At 33.9% G+C, this 19,719-nt stretch overlaps 1 protein-coding gene across 1 annotated transcript in view; it reads right to left on the reverse strand.

Moving 5' to 3' along the window:
* The window catches only part of GPHR (golgi pH regulator), a 72,610-nt gene that overhangs the window by 1,254 nt on the left and 51,637 nt on the right, over positions 1 to 19,719 (reverse strand). The window contains exons 6-8 of the mRNA XM_069821418.1: positions 11,655 to 11,836; positions 10,439 to 10,624; positions 5,398 to 5,463 (exon numbers count right to left, since the gene is read on the reverse strand). Of these exons, the coding sequence (XP_069677519.1) occupies positions 5,398 to 5,463; positions 10,439 to 10,624; positions 11,655 to 11,836 (434 nt within the window). The remainder of the gene's footprint in view (positions 1 to 5,397; positions 5,464 to 10,438; positions 10,625 to 11,654; positions 11,837 to 19,719) is intronic.

The following is a 19,719-nucleotide window of genomic DNA, read 5'->3' on the forward strand; positions in this document are numbered from 1 at the left end:
CCCTACTTTCATACATTATTCTGGTTCTGGCACAAACCCAGATTTATTACTGGTAACATCAGATATCCATCACGAAACCAAGAAAAAAATAACTGCAGACCCTGGATCTGGCCATAGAGTCATCATTGCTTCTATCCATCTCCACCAAAACCGAAGAAAAGAACCCTACAATAACAAAACAACATAGAATTTTAAGAAAGCAGATTGGAAACTATTTACAACAGAACTAGACGAACATCTCAAGCTCAACACACCACTAAAGGAAAATACAAACTCAGATAGATTGAACAAATATTTCTGTGAATCTATTCTTAAAATTGCAAAAAAGCACATCCCACGAGGCAAACCAAAAAAAATACACTCCATTCTGGACAGAAAACCTGTATTTACTGAAACAAGATAGAGATAAAGCAAGAACCAAAGCAGAACATAGCAAAACACCAAAAGATACTCAAGATTAGAGGAAGAAGACTGCCATTCTTAAAAAAAGCAATCATAACAGCAAAAAAGATCAGTTTTAATAAATTTATTGAAAATATTAATCACAGAACTGACAGTGCTAAAAAATATACATTTCTGAAGAATACTTCCAGTACACAGGAAAATATTAGCCAATCTATTATGTTGTTGTTGTTTTCTAATGCCACGCGTTTGACAATAAAGTCATTTGACCTCTTGCACTCCAGTATTTTTCAAAGATATTATCATGGCCAGCCACTGAAGCACAGATTTTGAGGTGTTCCGAATCCATTTCTTGGTTTGAGTTGCACAATGAGCAGTTAGGGGACTGATATATTCCAATTCTATGCAGGTGTTTGGCCAAACAATCATGGCCTGTTGCCAATCTAAATGCAGCTACAGACGATTTTCGTGGTAAATCGGGAATTAACTGTGGATTATGATGCAGAGAGTTCCATTTTTTCCCTTGAGATTGTGTTATCAAATTTTGTTTGTTGAAGTCTAAGTATGTAGATTTAACAAATCTTTTCACAGAGTAATACGTAGATTTATTAATAGGTCTGTAAGTAGCAGTGCTGCCCTTCTTTGCTAAAGCATCCGCATTCTCGTTTCCCAGGATTCCACAGTGGAATGGTATCCATTGGAATGCAATTCTTTTATTGAGTGATATTAATTGAGAGAGCATTTTAGTTATTTCTGCTGTTTGAGATGAAGGTGTGTGTTTAGAGACGATTGATAGAATAGCTGTTTTGGAATCTGACAATATAACTGCATTCTTAAATTTATTGATGTGGCATAGAAGATTCCTGAGACTTTCACTTATTGCAATGATTTCTCCATCAAAACTTGTTGTTCCATACCCAAGAGATCTATAAAGTGAGAAGAGACAGCACGTAACACCTGCACCGGCACCTAGTTCTCTGGAGATCAAGGATCCGTCAGTGTATAAATGAAGCCAGTTTTGTGGAGGGTACCTAATATTAATTGTCTCTAAAGACAATGGTTTTAGTATTTCAGTGTTTACTTCTGATTTCAGCATTTCTTCTGTTAAATTTAGATTATATTCTATATTTAATAGAGTTAAAGGGTTTGGTTTAATTTGTAAGTTTTCTTTTAAATTCGGGATATTGATTTTCTGTTTTAATTCTTGAACAATGGATATGAAACTTTTTTGAGTTTTCAATCTACAGAGAGGACTGTATGAATGCCAATTGTTTCCTGGTAATCTGATAAGTTTTTCATATTGAATCAGTGCTTAGCCAACCTATTATTCATAATAACAAAACACTAACAGATAGCAGAGATATAGCAAATGCATTTAATAAACACTATTCAAACTCTCATAGATTAAATCTCAATACCAAAAAAACTGACAAATTTATCAAAAGAGAATTATATAAAAATAATAAAAACAATATTACTAGTAATATCACAAAACCTGAAATATTTCATCAAAATTTTACTTCCAAAGAATTAACTAAAGCTATACAAAATTTGTTGTTGTTTTCTAATGCCAGGCGTTTGACAATAAAGTCATTTGACCTCTTGCACTCCAATATTTTTCAAAGATATTATCATGACCAGCCACTGAAGCACAGATTTTGAGGTGTTCCGAATCCATTTCTTGGTTTGAGTTGCACAATGGGCAGTTAGGGGACTGATATATTCCAATTCTATGCAGGTGTTTGGCCAAATACCTGCATAGAATTGAGATATATATATACAAAATTTAAAAACCAAGAAATCTCCTGGTCCTGACAACATTCATTCAGAATTTTTAAACATCTGGGGGAAAAAAGCCAATTCTGTACTTTTATCCATTTACAATTTATCATGGATCACCTCAATTCCTGCAGCTTGAAAAAAAGCAATCATTGTACCAATTCACAAAAAAGGGAAACCTGCTCATGATGTTCATAGTTATCGACCAAAAGCACTATTAAACATGATAGCAAAAACTATGGAGTCAATGATCTCCAACAGATTAACTTGGTATTTAGAATCCCAAAATCTTTTATCACCAAGACAAGCTGGCTTTCGACAACAATACTCTACTAATGAACAAGTCATATGCCTTGGTCAAGAAATAAAAGACAGTTTTAACAAGAAAGAAGATACCTTGGCAATATTTATTGACTTTCAATTAGAATATGATTCTGTTTGGAGAAATAAACTATTACTAAAACTCCAGAAATTAGGTGTCTTCAGCAATATGTTCAGATGGATATCAGAATTCCTTAGTCAAAGATTCATTTCTACCAAATTCAATAACTCACTTTCTCGTTACAGACAAACATATCAAGGTCTACTCCAGGGCGCTGTCCTCAGCACAAGTTTATTCAATATTTATATAAATGACTTACCCTCCCTATTATAGGAATCAAACATGAAAACAGCACTATTTGTAAATGATATAGTTTTGTGGACTTCCGCATCTCACAGACATAGAGACAAAATTCAAAATTCTGCTCTTAAAGCTCTAAATCAACTACATGAATGGAACACATCAAATTTGATGACACTCAATTTAAGCAAAAGTAACTACCAAATATTTTCACTTGGTAAAAATTAAAAAGAGAATTCAATATCCAATACAATGGCCAACACCTTCCTAGAACTTATGAATCCAAATATCTTGGAGTTATTTTCGACAGTAAGTTAACATGGAGCAACCATTTGAAATATATTTCTAAAAAAGCTCGTAAAAGATTCTCCCTTCTGAAAAGAGTAGCAGGAAAGAAATGGGGATGCTCTAGAAATACTCTGAACACTACATACAAAATGTTTATACAGCCAGTGCTGACATACTGCAGAGAAATTTTAATTACTTCACCTTTCATAAACGAAATAGAACGTGTTCAAAACCAACTCTCAGGCTCAGTACTGGTGGAATCAAAACAACTCCAATAGATTCTATGAGATTCCTCACTAATATTAACAGCATCAAAATGACAATAGAAGAAAAAGCACTGATTCAATATGAAAAACTTATCAGATTACCAGGAAACAATTTGCATTCCTACAGTCCTCTCTGTAGATTAAAAACTCAAAACAGTTTCATATCCATGATTCAAGAATTAACACAGAAACTCAACATCCCGAATTTAAAAGAAAACTTAACAAATTATACCAAACTCTGTAACTCTATTAAATACTTTATTGTTGTTTTCTAATGCCAGGCGTTTGACAATAAAGTCATTTGACCTCTTGCACTCCAATATTTTTCTAAGGTATTATCATGGTCAGCCACTGAAGCACAGATTTTGAGGACTCTACTAAATATAGGGTATAATCTAAATTTAACAGAAGAAATATTGAAATCAGAAGTAAACAATGAGATAATGAAATAATTGTCTTTAGAGACAATTAATATTAGGTACCCTCCACAAAACTGGCTTCATTTATACACCGACGGATCCTTGATCTCCAGAGAACTAGGTGCCGGTGCAGGTGTTACATGCTGTCTCTTCTCACTTTCTACATCTCTTGGATATGGAACAACAAGTTTTGATGGAGAAATCATTGCAATAAGTAAAAGTCTCAGGAATCTTCTATGCCACATCAATAAATTTAAAAATGCAGTTATATTGTCAGATTCCAAAGCAGCTATTCTATCAATAGACACACGCCTTCATCTCAAACAGCAGAAATAACTAATATGCTCTCTCAATTAATAACACTCAATAAAAGAATTGTATTCCAATGGATACCATCCCATTGTGGAATCCTGGGAAACGAGAATGCAGATGCTTTAGTAAAGAAGGACAGCACCGCTACTTACAGACCTATTACTAAATCTACGTATTACTCTGTGAAAAGATTTATTAAATCTACATACTTAAACTTCAACAAACAAAATTTGATAACACAGTCTCAAGGGAAAAAATGGAACTCTCTGCATGAGAATCCACAGTTAATTCCCGATTTACCACGAAAATCGTCTGTAGCTGTATTTAGATTGGCAACAGGTCATGACTGTTTCGCCAAGCACCTGCATAGAATTGGAATATATCAGTCCCCTAACTGTCCACTGTGCAATTCAAATCAAGAAATGGATTCGGAACACCTCAAAATCTGTGCTTTAGTGGCTGACCATGACAATATCTTTGAAAAATATTGGAGTGCAAGAGGTCAAATGGCTTTATTGTCAAAGACTGGCATTAGAAAACAACAACATACATTTATGTAGTCTCTGTTAAACATTCACTTAAAATAAAAATGGTTTCAAAATAATTTTGCAAAAGGATAGAAGGAAGGATATCTGATAAAGTAATGGCACTGCAAATACTTCTATGAAATAGTGACGTTGTATAGCAAACTCTCGATGACCTGGGCTAATCACAGGACAAATGTGCACAGATAACTGAAAACACGGATAATAGGATTTCTGTTTTTTAATGCAGAACAAACATTTTTATATAGGTACTAGGCATGTATTAGGGCCTATTGTATTTTAAAATTTAATCTGTCAAACATTTAACACATTCAATTATCAGTTTTAAGTGTGAGCTTTGGAGTGTGTTGCTATTCTTCTAGATTACTAGATTATGTGAAACAATTAGATTTTAATTATACTAATATTGTTACACTTTATAACATTCCTACTTTTACTCTTTATTGTACATATATTCAGGAGACAGATAAGGAAAAACAGCACGTTTCTTATTAAGTCTTCGAAAATGACTGGGAACTAATTAACTTCACGTTCTATAGCCATACAGAGGTTCTCTGTCCTGCTGCCAATAGGATGGGTTTCAAACACACGCGTTTACATGTGGAATCTTCCTGTATGAAATGAGGATTAGTCAGAAATATTACTATCATGACTATTAATACAGACACGATAGCTATGGCTTACAATTAATGAAAAAAAAAAAGCTGATTTTATACCATAGCTTTATTTTAAAGAATGTTTTATAATGCTACCATATTACTCACCATAATTTGTGCAAGAACAAGAACGATGATGTTTGATGACTTACTACTGGAGATTGCATAGAAGAACTGAAAGAAAAAATGTATGTCATTAATGCACTTGTAAAATTAACTATTAACCTTATTTTTATGCTTATCATTCTCATGTATAATTAATAACACTTAATGATAGAATGACAGTCAGTCCCAAAACTCTACATTATACATTAAAAATATATGCTGTATAAAACTTAACTGAAGACACGCTGAGAGTTACAACTGCTCTTGGATAGGCATAGGTCAAGCAAATGTAACTACTCAGCAACCAAAGATGACACATCAAAATAAATTTAAAATACCAATTTGCATGTATAATGAAGGTTAAAATTAGAAAAAAAAAAAAAAAAAAAAAAACTTAAAAGAAGTTGTTTTGGTCTTATATCAGATATCATTAAAGTAAAATTAGTCACCAATATTTATCTTATTAAAGACACATAAGAACAATTAATATATATTTTTCTGCACAGAATGAGCATCAAACAAGGTTTTGCATCTGTCAAACATTTACTGGAGTTTCTTGCCATCTATAAGAAAAGCAGCATGTGGATCAATATGAAGAAGAACCCAAGAATTTTATTAGAAACAGTATGTAAAATTAGATAAATATAACCTGGCAGTTGCTCTATGAACTTTCACATTTTATGTTACGGATATCACACGGGATTTTTATGAATTCTTCATCAACATTTTTTCTTTAAATTGATATTTCAAAATGAAAAGTATGTTGTTATTTTGAGAACTGTAATAGAGAGAAATGTATTTGCATTTATAATAATCATAGTCTCAATTATACTGTACACTGAAAAAAAGAGTCCAATAAATTCCCATATCATATTTACCAAATTCACTCAGTTCCGAACATCATTTTAGACAGAAATGTCTGAATTAGTTTTTCGAATATTTTGCCAATTCATCTTTATAATCACACATATTCCATTGTTTTAAAACCCAAGTCCCTCTTGAATCAACATATTCTTAAGAGAAGTTACAAAATATTATGATAAACAAGAACAATGTTTGGTATAGTTAATTAGCATAAGTGTAACCGTTTTTTAAGTGGGCACCAATTTTTTGTTTGTAATGGTGGTTACATCACCCACTCACGTAAACCCCCAAACGTAGCAAAATTCAGACTGCTTACAGAACACGATTATTTGGCCAAACACTTGAATAAAATAGGAATTTACACAAATCCAAATTGCCCTCTATGCAACAAAGAAGAAGAAATGACTGAAGATTATCTCATAACCTGTGAAGTTCTACCTGATGGATCCACCACTGAAAAATATTGGAGAGCAAGAATGCTAATGGCTTCGTTGCCAAAGCCCAGCATTAGATAACAACAACAACAACATGTTTGATATAGTCAATGGTGTCAACCTTTCAAGTGGCAGTAATATCATAGGGAGCGAGTGGGTGCCTTTCCTCTCTTCTGGCAAAATCAGATGTAAAGCATATTATGTTATATAATTATACATTAACTGTCAGTTTTTTTGAATTAAAAAAAAATGCTTTGTAACATGCTTTACATCTAGCATCTGCTTTCCTGTAAATTTCTTCTTGAAGTATACTTCTGCTTCTGATATCATCTTGATCTTCTAGATCAGAAATGATTTCAGTATTGATATAAATGTACGTCTGAATTCTGATCTTTTTTTTGACAACAATGAAGACTCTTCTGTAGGAGAGTCACTGTGAGAGACACTCACTACTCCAAACACAACTTCACTTAGGTTTTATACTTACTTTTATTCCTAAAATCTAAAACTTTGGTCCTATTTGCACTTATTGTAGATCCATTTTTACTGTATTCTGGAAAAGTATTGCATTGGTAAGCTACAAATTCTTCTTCAAGTCTGTCATGAATCTTCTTCATCAACCAAATTTGGGAATCTTTCCATAAAATATTGAAGAGATGAATATATATTTTTTTCTATGTGAAATATCTACAATTACTGCATTTTTAAGAAATGCATCCTCTTTTGTCTTCTATATATTTTTCACTGTGATAATTTTTCTTTTGGCTGTAATGCCATAATAGTGGGAGGAAATCAGTAATAACTACGGAAAATCCGTAATAGTTGACATCTCAATAGTTCTATTTTCTTAGGAAAAAAAAAATAAAATAAATAAAATTACTATCATACTGAAACTATGATATAGAGATAGAGAGTTCTTTATGTAATAATACTTTCAAATTGCAGTTTATATTTTGAGCTTAAAGAAATGATAATGAAAAATATGGAAAAATGATGGATTAAAAATATCGTAAGAAATAAGGACCTAACTCAGCCATGGACATTGGTGTCTCAACGGCCTTTGCAGTGCTTATCACACTGTGTCTTACTCCCCTTTCCTCCCTAATCCTAACTCCAACTCTCAGGTTTGGGCAGATTATATGTTCTGTATCAGTGGTGGAATCATGGCTTACTAAATTAGTGTGTACTAGCCAAAAACGACTCTACCATGTGAAATGGAAGAAGTTCTTTTGTTGTTTAGAAGGGGAGAACATACATTGTATGTTATGCTCGAAAGTTCTGTTATCAGGTTTGGTCGCGTGAATTATGATACATATTATATGTAAATTACATGTAATATATGTTGCATAGAAAAACTAACTTCTACACGATTTTCTACGCAGTATAATAAATTATTTTCTTGGAAGTTGACAAAATGCTATCACAACATAATTGGCAAGCATTTAGCCTATTTTAAATAGTTTCAATTATAATCAGTTAATCACAGAAATAAAAATAATTTGAGTGATGACATGTAATGTAAGTACAAGATGTTAAGAAAAAAGTGTCTAATATTTTGAGACGTGATAGTATTAATACAAACAAGAAAAAAAGTCTAATAAATAGAATTACCGTAATATTTTTTAAGAAATAAGGGCTGTATTGTAACAGCATCTAACATTAATATATTTGAAGAAACAAGAGTGGTGGAATTGGTATTGTAACAACACCGTATCTTCTAATGTCAGCTCTTTCATCATTTCTTATTGCAATACAGCAGACTAAAGAGTAAACAGGCCTATGTCACATACCCGAATAGCAATGAGCAAAGAGCTCACAATAACAGATATGATGTTACAGTAGGCCTACTTACCAATTTCACAGTTCTTGTTTTTGCAAAGATATTAATTTTAGGGTCCATATTTATTAGATATTTTTTTTTGTTTGTCCGAACTAGTACCTCCTCTCAAAATATTATACTCTTTTCTCTTAACACCCTGCATGTGTAATATGAATAATAATTATCTAAGACTAGACTATCAGATCACAATTTGATCACGAACAATCTAGAAGTGTTTAGTAAAAGTAAAAAATGCCGCCTCTGGGAAAGTATCCACAGAGAGTTTTCAAAAGGACAACAGATTATATTTTTTCTCTTTTAATATTGGCGTTTATAAACAGGACTTCTTCTGTCAGCGGATAAAGGAAGTCAGCAATACGCACAAAGACACTATCTATTACAATAATGATATAAGAAGTTCGGCAAAAAATAAAGACCAAAGTGCTAGTGGGAACTGTTGAAAACACAATGACAAAATGCACATGATAAAAATTTGGCATCTTTGATCACTAGTAAACTCTGGGATCTGTATCAGAGCAGTGAGTAGCTAAGCAACAAGTGAAATTCTGTGTGGTGTCGGCATATCATTTCAAAGGATGAAGATACTATAAAACTTAATATGAATTACCGAAAGTAATGCACGTCGGTAGCCTGAGAAATCGATTATTTAACACTTTGTTTATTCAACGTATTATAACAAGTTTTTAATGTGTTACATTCTTTACATTTATGATAAATTACGCATTTTTACATTATTTTACACATTGTATAGACATTATTTTTATGCGTAACTTCCAAACTCTGCCTTTTAATAATAATGTATTATATGACATTCCTTATAGAAACATGCTGAATTAAAATGTACGAAAAATTAAATATTGTTTGTACGTACTATTTTCGAAGAAAATTTATAAATACAAAATTTGAATAGCATATAAAATATGACTTTCTGAAATTATTGTTAGACAACATGATTGAATATTACTGGCTAGCTATACAATTTCATGGGAACTCGTCTGTGATTTAAAGTAGTTCAGTGAGTTAGAAACAATAAAGAGGTTTATGATTAACGCTGCCAAATTAAATAAACAATTTCTTGAGTCTTATGTTATCCAGGCACTTTCCTGACAATTTGCCACTGACCGCCTTAGCAATTACAATATGGTAACACAGGTCACAGTTTATATTTACCATCCTACTCTGCCCTCCTAGTAAACAAAGTATTGCATATTCTGTGGCTAATGTAACAGAAAATTATGCCCATGGGTGGTCTAGCCGAAAAAATTTGACCAAATCCATTGTTTTACACTGCAAATCCCAGAGAACCTCTGGAAATTGTAACTCCAGCAACATTTCTGAAAATCCATCAACTATTTCGGGCTCAACTGGGTCCACATTTACATATGGCCACAGACTTACAGGATCTATATACTTTATTAAGAATAAGAAGCCCAGACAAAAATGCTGCAGAATATATTACAGCTATTGGATGATAACAACAAAATGAATATGGTAACAAGGAACTACAAGAACTCTAAAGTTCAAGATCCAATGGTTATTATTAGCCTGCTCCACTTCTTGGGCAGCTACTGTGTACAGAATACGAAACTGTTGGAACAATCTATTAGTACAGCGGTCATCAGCACAGTGCACCCTCGGGCTAGCATCTCTTACCTGTGGATAAGAGACTGCACTAACATGCATCCGTGGCTGTTAGCAGGTATTCTTTCTCCCTATCCCTTCTGCACGATGGTGCATATTCAGATACACTGCTTACCCATTACCCATTTCAGCAAATGCTGATGACACTGATCTAGTAGATAGAAGTAGAACTTATCTCATGATAACAGGCCACACTAACAATGAAATTACAATGACCCCATAGATTTTATGGTACTGTAACGTTAAATAAAGAAATTGTGAATACCTTTGTAAGAGTGAGAAGCAATCCTCGAATAGAAGTGACAACGATACAGCCCACCAAGAAAAAAGATATATGTTGCGACCAGAATGTCACGTCAATGTTTATTCCAACCCAGTGCACTGCTATCTCCATTCCTCTGGTTACTGGGTCCTTCTTTCCCACTCGGTCAAAGACTATGTTGATTGTAGACTGCAACAACCAATGTTCTGTTTTGTAGAACAAGTGATGAAGCATGAAATACAAGGAACAGATTTATTTTAGACTGTTTATTGTTTTGGGAAAGTGGCTCTCAAACATTTTCTGCACATAGATAAGTGTTCTTTACAGTGAAGAATGATAGGGTCTAGAAGCACGCCAGTGTTTTTTATTTCTATTTCAATCACAGAAAATAACACAGTAAAAATCTTAACACTTCTCCTTCTTAGTTCCTTTAAAGTTACCATCAGGTATGGCAATGATTACAAATTCTATCACACATGTTGAATAATCACTGCTGAAGTGTAACGAAGATTATTAGTTGAATTCTAATACTAAGCACTTTACTTACTTCTTCTAATTACATAATTACACAGTAAATTCTCCACTATCAACTGAGCTGAATTTCTTGATATTTTGTGTCTGGATAGACAATTTTTATTATTTAACAATTCATTTAAATTACAAGAACATTTCACATGGCAATAATTAACAATGATTCAACCAGAATTTACAAAGGAAAATCTAAGTACTTGGGGGAAATCTGCTTCACAGTTATTGTCCATCACAAATTTTACAGAATCTAACTGCTTGAGAGTGATGAAATTTTTTAGGCTAAATTTCCTTCAGGAAAGAAGTAGAGTCAGAAAGCTTCATATATTAAATGACAGTGATGTAAGCTGAATTCAAAGGCTTATTTCAATCACTAATCTAGTTCCCTGCTATATGCTCTCAAAAATATCTCTGCAAACCAACATTCTCTACAGATTTTTGAAAATTATAGCAAATATATTTATCAATTTTAACTCAACTAACAATAAAAGTTTGTCCATATGGTGTGCAACAGTCAAAAATAAATGGCATAACAGTGCATGGCATAAGAACCCAACCAATTTTATTGATATGCAGAATAAAAGCTGAAAATGTGGAGAGCTGGCCGCAACAGATTAGGATCACAGTTATTATCTGAATGTAATTATGAATCAAGAAAAAATATCTAAACAATGTCTCTATCAATGCTTACTATGAAAATCTTCCACATGCAATAGAGGGAGAAGAAGTATCCCAGGAAGTTGAAGTACTTTCCCTGGAATGTAGAAGCCCATTGCAGTCGCTCCTGCATGATGTGCATGTCATGTGCCTCCAGGAACAATTGTCGGCTCAGTTCTTCCAATGCTGCAATCTCTTGCTTCAATTGCCAGATATCTCCACAATTATTAAGGAAAATTTAGTCGAGATTCGTTCTAAGACTGTGTCCAAAATTTTAAACTGAAAAAATTCTGGGTGAAATAAAGAAGATTATTTTCATATAGTCAAAATTATTTTAATTTGTAGATTATGGGACTGCAGGAGAAACTAAAGTAAGTAGAGAAAATTTATGTTGAAGCACTCTGTCCAACACAAATCTTACAGATCCTACCAGGGATCAAAATCTAGTCCCATTGGTGAAAGGTCACCGGTCCATTCAACGTAGTAACCATGGTGATAGTCGTGACAACAATGATGATGGTAACACGCAAACTACCCACAAATAATCGTCACATTACAATATAAATATCCTGCTGTAGCTCAAGAGAGTTTCTGAGAAGACAGCAAGGTTTGAACACTGACAGATCATATGAAAATTGTAGCAAAGTGGCTATTGGACAGTTTTTCTCGGAGTTTTTGTGCTTCTTCTGTCACTCTCATTCCAATGACGTTTTATTTTTGCTTTACCATCATCTCAACGACTGAATAACAATCTATGTAGTTTAAAATAGATCAGAGAACAAATTGCCAAGCAGTAGAGTTAACAGTTACTCACACAGAGAGTCCACAGGGTTCCGGACACTGATTTTGTTGAAATTTCATGAGGTCAATTTAGATATATGGGGAAAAGTTACACACCCAAAAACCCTGTCAACTGGAAGTTAATTTTCGACAATTTATCTTTTGATTTTTTTCTACACATAACTCATTATGCAAGGTGCCACAGCTCCAAGGATTTCCATAACCTAGTCACACTAGGGTACAAGCACTCATTGGCGCTCCTTACATAACGACGTCAGGAAGATATTGTTTTTCCATCATTTAAACTGATCTCATGAAATTAAAAAAAAAAAAAAAAAAATAGATGTCTGGAACATTGTGGACTCCCCTTGTCAGTTGAGTGAGAAATCTGCTATGTTCACTTTGCTCTGCAAATTGCTATGTTGCCAATTTCTCTTGCTGTTTATAATGTTTGCGCATGTCTATTATAAAGAGCTTGTTTCATGAAAATGTTTTAGAATTATAATTGTCTTGTATCCATTTGAGTAACTGTCGCATCTTTTATTGTTCACATTGTTTCTTCCATTATCATGTATGTGGCATGTCAAGTGACATTCATTTGTACTTGCATTATTGTCACAGCACTTAAATATCTTACAATGGTGAACAGGAGGAAGATAATCCACAGCCAAGGTAGAAAAATGAACTAAAAGGATTAAGAATACTGGAACAACTGGATAATGTGGATTGTACAGGCCGTACCAAGTCATGTGACACAAAAGAGAACAGAAACGTTACTAATAAAATTCGTGACCATATTCTTTAAGAATTCTTCGCAAGAAATCCAATATAGTTCTATTGCTTCTGTCGTTGTAGATGTTAGGAATTCTCTTTTCTCGATCGACATATTGCTTTTTTGGTGGCATAGCTATACAGTATATCACCGCGATTTTTATCTTTCATCAACAAGTAGCCATCTATACTGTTTTCGCTGTAAGAAAAATCCTAATGTAAACACAAGCACGTTGCTGTCATACCCATGATTGGCTCCCAGTCGAAACACTCACATGACGCAGGAAAATATAGTTCGTATTTGGAAACCCTAATCTTGTATTATTTGAAAATAAAAAATTGAATTTTAGTTGTTAAATACAATGAAACATATAACTTCACTTATATGTAAAACGCTATGTAAAAGAAAAGCTACTTTTATATTTTGTTATTTACTATGAACGCGGATGAATACCAAGAGTAATATCGAGGTAGTCTGTTCTTGTAACAAGATGACGTCACTTGAGCTCGTAGTTGTTTACATAAGCACGTGGTGCTGTAGTATGGCTTCTGCATCCTGGAAGGAATAACTCATTTGTCCGGCAGTGATTGACCGTACACGTAAGTTTAAAATAATTTAATTGTAGTAATTATAAAGTAAAAGTTTCCTAAGCAAACTAATGCATAGTAGTGAGGTTAGGTCTACTTGATGAGTAACTGGAAATGTTTAACATGAAACAGAATGTACAACAGTGGGCAGGATTACGTACTGAGAATCTATGGTGCCAAGCTGCGACCAATGAAGCCTCACTTCAGTCACATGCTATTGTTTACATTAGGATTTTTCTTACAGTGAAAAGATTATACAATAAGCTTGGGATGTCCTCGGTTAGATGGAACTAAATCACAGAAAACCTCAGTGCATGGCATCCTGATTATTGGAGTATAACAAATTCAACTATAAAACACTCCGCAATCGAAATGCAAATACACAGCAGCACACTAATTAAAACTGTATACACTGCTATCGAGTGAATGAGTGTTGGGCAAAACTGCCGTATGGCATTCGTACTGTCGGCTAGTCAGTGTCAGTCTATCCAACCATTGATTGAATAGGTGTTGGGCAATTGAGTTGCTCCCGTCTAATTGACACCAATATATCTCATCAAACCCCACCTAACCTTAACATTGACAATGCGTCTGGTTGACACATATCACCTCATCAAGCTCTACATAACCTTAATACTGTCAGTGCGTCTAATTTACACTAATATATCTCAACAAACATTACCTACATTGTCGCTAACAGCTCTCAGTAATGTTGATGAGAGAGAAAACAAATTTCTCTTGGTAACGAAATCATAAGTAAACGTCAAGCTCATATGCTACGTCAAGTTCATATGCTGGCAATATTATACTTGGTTATCATCATAAAAACATGGATAAAAGCTGCAGTACCTAATTTTCCAGTTTAGCAAGAATATTTTCAAAAGGAAGCAGAAAATAATGGTCCTTTGGTAAGTGTGGTAAAGTGCAACAGAGTGTTGGAATGTTGCCAAGTTGTACATGAACTGTATTTTTAGGGAAGGTACAAACAGACTTGAGTCATCAGATTCCATGTCATTTGAATCACCACGCAAGCAAATCAAAAGGAGCTGTGTAATAAAGACAATCAACAAATTCGACACAGATGTAATAAGAATTGTCCACATATTACATAAAGAGTGAATACTCAACATTGAACAATGTACTTATTTGCAAAAAGAAATAAACTTTCAATGGGAAATTACTGTTGTCACGCCAGGAGAAGTCGCCTGAAGTACTTAGACGGGGCAGAGGGGAAACAGTTGCACATGCGCACCACACTGCAATAATAGTGGGGTTTTTATTGTAGTGTTTTATTAGTTTCAACAAGACAATTGTTTTCAGTATACCGCAAATCTTTGTATTGCTTTAGTTATCCTTTGCTTTTCATGTTAATAGTGTTGATAATAATATACTTAACAGAATTTATGTTATTGTATACTGTTATTTAGGCCTATAGCAGTTTTTTGTTTATTGTAAATATGTCGACAAAGAGGAAACAAGGATTGACAATCTATAGCAAAGAAAGGAATATTATTAGAAGTGCAAAATAATTCTGTGCTGAAGAAAAAGAACAGTGCCTTTGCATTCCTCTTACAAAACCTACAGCAAAGGTAGAAAAGTACTCTAATCTATCCACAAGAACAATACAGCGTATAAGGAATGAAATGAAGGACTGCACAGAAGAAAGTGCGTTGTCGACACCTGAGGGAGAAAAGAACGGAAACGTCCAGATTACCGAAACGCAAATGTAGATGACTTCGACGGGAGATTGACAAAAAAGATATAATTGAGAATTTTTATTTGAAAAAGAAAGAGGGCCACCGGCGTAGCTCAGGAGGTAGCGCGTTTGCCTGCTGATCTGCAGTTGCGCTCGGGAGTGTGTTCGATTCCCGCTTGCGCTGACTACCTGGTTGGGTTTTTTCCGAGGTTTCCCCAAGCGGAAGTCGAATGTCAGATAATCTATGGGGAATCCTTGGTCTCATTTCGCCAAATACCATCTTGCCATCATCAATTCAATCGACACTGAAGAAGTTAGTAGTTATTACAGTGTCGTTAAATAACAAGTAAAAAAAATAGTACCAAGCTGCAACAAACTTCTACCCTTTTACAAGAGAAAATTGATTTGAAATGAAAGACAACATTAAGACGAATACTGAAGAAAAAGGATTTCAGGTGGAAGAAGTGTGCCAAAAAAAAAAAAAAAAGAAAAAAAAAAGAGGAAAACACTGTAAATTAGAATACGTGAAGATATCTACAACAAATAAGAAAGCTTAGGAAAGTGGAAAAACCGATTTTGTATCTGGACGAGATGCGGATAGATAGGCCTACCAATTTAACGTTTCCCAAGTGCTGGCACGATAAAAATGTTACGGGAGTTTTGACTACCATAAATGTGTCCAGAACACTCATTGTTGTCCATCAGGATGGGGCTAATGGCTTTGTTGAGAGATTCGAATTAATATACACGGCTGAAACATAAACAGACGATTATCATGGACAGATCATACTCCAGCAATTTTGAAAAATGTGATAATGATAGTCATAGCGACAACACCGAAGATGCAGAATCTTTTATGTCTGACCCCGTTCCCTTGTAGCCAAGTAAGTGGACTGAAGTTTTCAGGTCAGAGTGTAGCGCAAAGTTCCCCCATCCCGCCTATCTACTCCCCGCGCCAACTCGTAGCGCGAAGACAGTACTTCATTGTGGAAGATACTGAAATCTATGAGGTTCAAATACAAAAAGAGCATACACGACACAACTTAAATAAGCTGACCAGTACAAAACACACACAACTGCTCTAAATGATGTGCTGTATCGAAAAAAAACTGTTGAGATTTTAAGAAAATGAATACTGTTAGTTTCTATATACAAGATTCTTGCGTGAAACAAGATTAATAGAAAAACTCTACATACAACAGCAATGTAACAATCAGCATGTAATATATACCATTTGAACTTGGCTGAAAACATCTTAAATTATATAATACACTTCATTATTTGTGAAATAGTGTTCATAAAGAACTATGTATTGTAAACAATGTTGCATGTAAAACATTGATCATAGGAATGTAATTTTATAGTTTTAATTTTTAGATATTTCAAGTCTTAAATATTCTAACTGTAATATTTCATTGCAACCAGAAGATGCCTTGGGCACTGCTTTTTTCTGTTGGAACACTGTCCCTGCAGCTGTTCTGGCACCTTTTTGTTGTATTTTTCATTATAGAACCGAAAAATATGTTAATAATTATGGTTTTTCTTGAACTCCAATTAAGTCTTGAATGTCTTAAAGATGGACGAAAACAGGGTTAAAAATGACAAAATTCCCGTGCATTGGACAGTAATCATTTCCCTGTCCACTATAGTATATTCTATACTGAGTTCCACCACCTTTTTCTCCAGAAGAAAAGCACTGTCCTAGGATGTGGAGAAAACGTTCGTTACATACACTTTTAAAAATATAAGATAAGTCATGAGACTAAAAATTTTTGTATCAATAGACACTTTAGTGCAAAATAAAGATTGTGCGACTTGTCAGAAATAAAACAAAAATTAAGATTAAATGATAGATCTACGTAACAACAGTCATAGTGAGGATTCAAGTAAAGAGGATACTTCTGCTGACAGCACTGGTGAAGATGACGAGAGCAAGGCCTTATCGATGGTACTTGAACTGGAGTGAAGTAAGCAATGTGTGTTGTGTAATATGAATCCTCTTTACTTTTAAAAAAATTTCTTTCAGTCTCTTTTCAATTCACTTTTTTATACGATATAATCAGGGCTAGGATTTATATGTAACACATGTTTCTTTATCACAAAAATAGTCATATTTTTTAAACTTATTTTTATCAAGTATGTTATTTGTAATACAAATAATACAAAATTATTTTACGTATATTTCGACATTTCTGGGTTTAGCACATATTAACATGGAAAATAAATAATATTTCATATTTAGCAGTTTCAATGCAATATTCATACATACTGTAGCTATCTATAGTAGTTTAGTTGGTTTTTTTTTGGTGTAGAGTACTCAATGGTTCGATCATAGCACTCACAATGCTCAGTTGTCCCGCTCTTCGAAATTTATTGGGACTCGAACTCAAGACAGCAATGTCTCACTTTTGTTAGCACTGTACTTGTAGCAAGCTCTGATGCAGTCACCCTTTGTTACAATATTTTTCTTCTACAGTAGAGACAACCAAAACTCTTCTCATTTTCAATAACAGAAAGTATGGCAATGCAGGTAAAGTTTACAGTTATGTATAAAAATAGTTTCTGAACGTGAAGTCTCTGAGAACACAAAGAGAGATTTAAAAATATGTGACTGTAACTTGAACATTAGCGAACTTCCATTTGTGTCAGGTAGAGAAGATCGTTGACATGACAATCCCTCATTTTCTGCAAAGCATCAGCAAGCCCAGTCAGTCAGGATTCTGCTCTTGTCCCGTGAGCTTGTTGCCTTCAAAATGCCAAAAGAAGCTAGACTTACAATTGTGCAACTGAAATATTATGTTAGAGAATTTAAAGATGAAGGTATTGCAACAGATGGGAAAGTGTTATTCTGCAATGTGTGTCAATCCAATGTCAACGTAAAGTCATAGATTTTTAATTAATCAGCACACCTCTATACAGCTAAGCATCAAACTGCAAGAAAAGAAATACCGGATTACAACAAACTTTGTGTCGCAACTGACCAGCATTAACAAAATGAGTCCAACTTAGGAACATTATGAAGTTTTTTCCTTGTATAATTCCTCCTTATTCCTCTTTTCTTCTCTGGAACCTGCTCAGTATTTTGTTGACATCAGACATCGGTAATTTCTAAACATTAAGAGAATAAGGAGTAATAGTCAGTCACGTGATCACTTAGCTTAAATAGTAACTCATACAAGTCACACACAACTCTGTAACACTCTACAAGAATCAACTTTCGCTATCATAGGTTGCTGCGATTTCTTTTTATTTAATCTCTTCTCTTGATCTTACTTTAAACTGTGTCCTTGCGGACTGAGCCCTCTGCTTATGTCCCAGGATAGTGGAAGTTGGTGGGGGTTCGACTAATCAGAATACATGGTAGTATCTACAATATTCCAGAATGTTAACTACTGGTAATCGAAAATTCTAGAATAGGGGTCCATGATGTTCTAGAATATTCTTGAATCTTTCATAGTCTTCTAGTGTTCTAGAACATTTGACACTTCCAGAGTTTTCCAGAACTTTCGAGAATTTTCTATATGCATACAATATCGAAATATCTAGAGAGAACCTTCAGAACTGTTCCTGTACTATCATTCACTAATCATTTCCTGAATATTCTATCTTATGGGATTATTCTATAAAATCTTATGACATTACATACCAAAAAATGTTACAGAATGAAATTGGGTGTGATTCGAAACAAACAAAAACAAAGAACATAAACTTATTTTTCATTTCGTTTGGAAAAATTGACATTATTTTCTATGTCCTGCATCCTCAATGTGTACCATTTCGTCCATATAAGTTTTAGTGTACCAACAAATACTACTATTATTATTATTATTATTATTATTATTATTATTATTATTATTATTATTCCTGGCCAGGACCCTAAGCAGCTGCCTAATTTGCCTAGGAAGAAGTTCGTTGTTGAGTGGCAATCATCTCATGTGATGAAGAGCATAGCTTCAGCCAGTATAAATCACTTTTACAGGTTAATAGGAGAAGCTTCACATTTGAAAACTGAATCAAGACTGAACTAAGAACTGAGGAAAAATAAAAGTGAAATGAAAAGTTAATGTTGTTTTCTAATGCCAGGCATTTGACAATAAAGTCATTTGACCCCTTGCACTCCAATATTTTTCAAAGATATTATCATGGTCAGCCACTAAAGCACAGATTTTGAGGTGTTCCGAATCCATTCCTTGGTTTGAGTTGCACAATGAGCAGTTAGGGGACTGATATATTCCAATTCTATGCAGGTGTTTGGCCAAACAAT

The sequence above is a fragment of the Periplaneta americana genome, chromosome 3, assembly GCF_040183065.1.
Source record: "Periplaneta americana isolate PAMFEO1 chromosome 3, P.americana_PAMFEO1_priV1, whole genome shotgun sequence".
NCBI lineage: Eukaryota > Metazoa > Arthropoda > Insecta > Blattodea > Blattidae > Periplaneta > Periplaneta americana.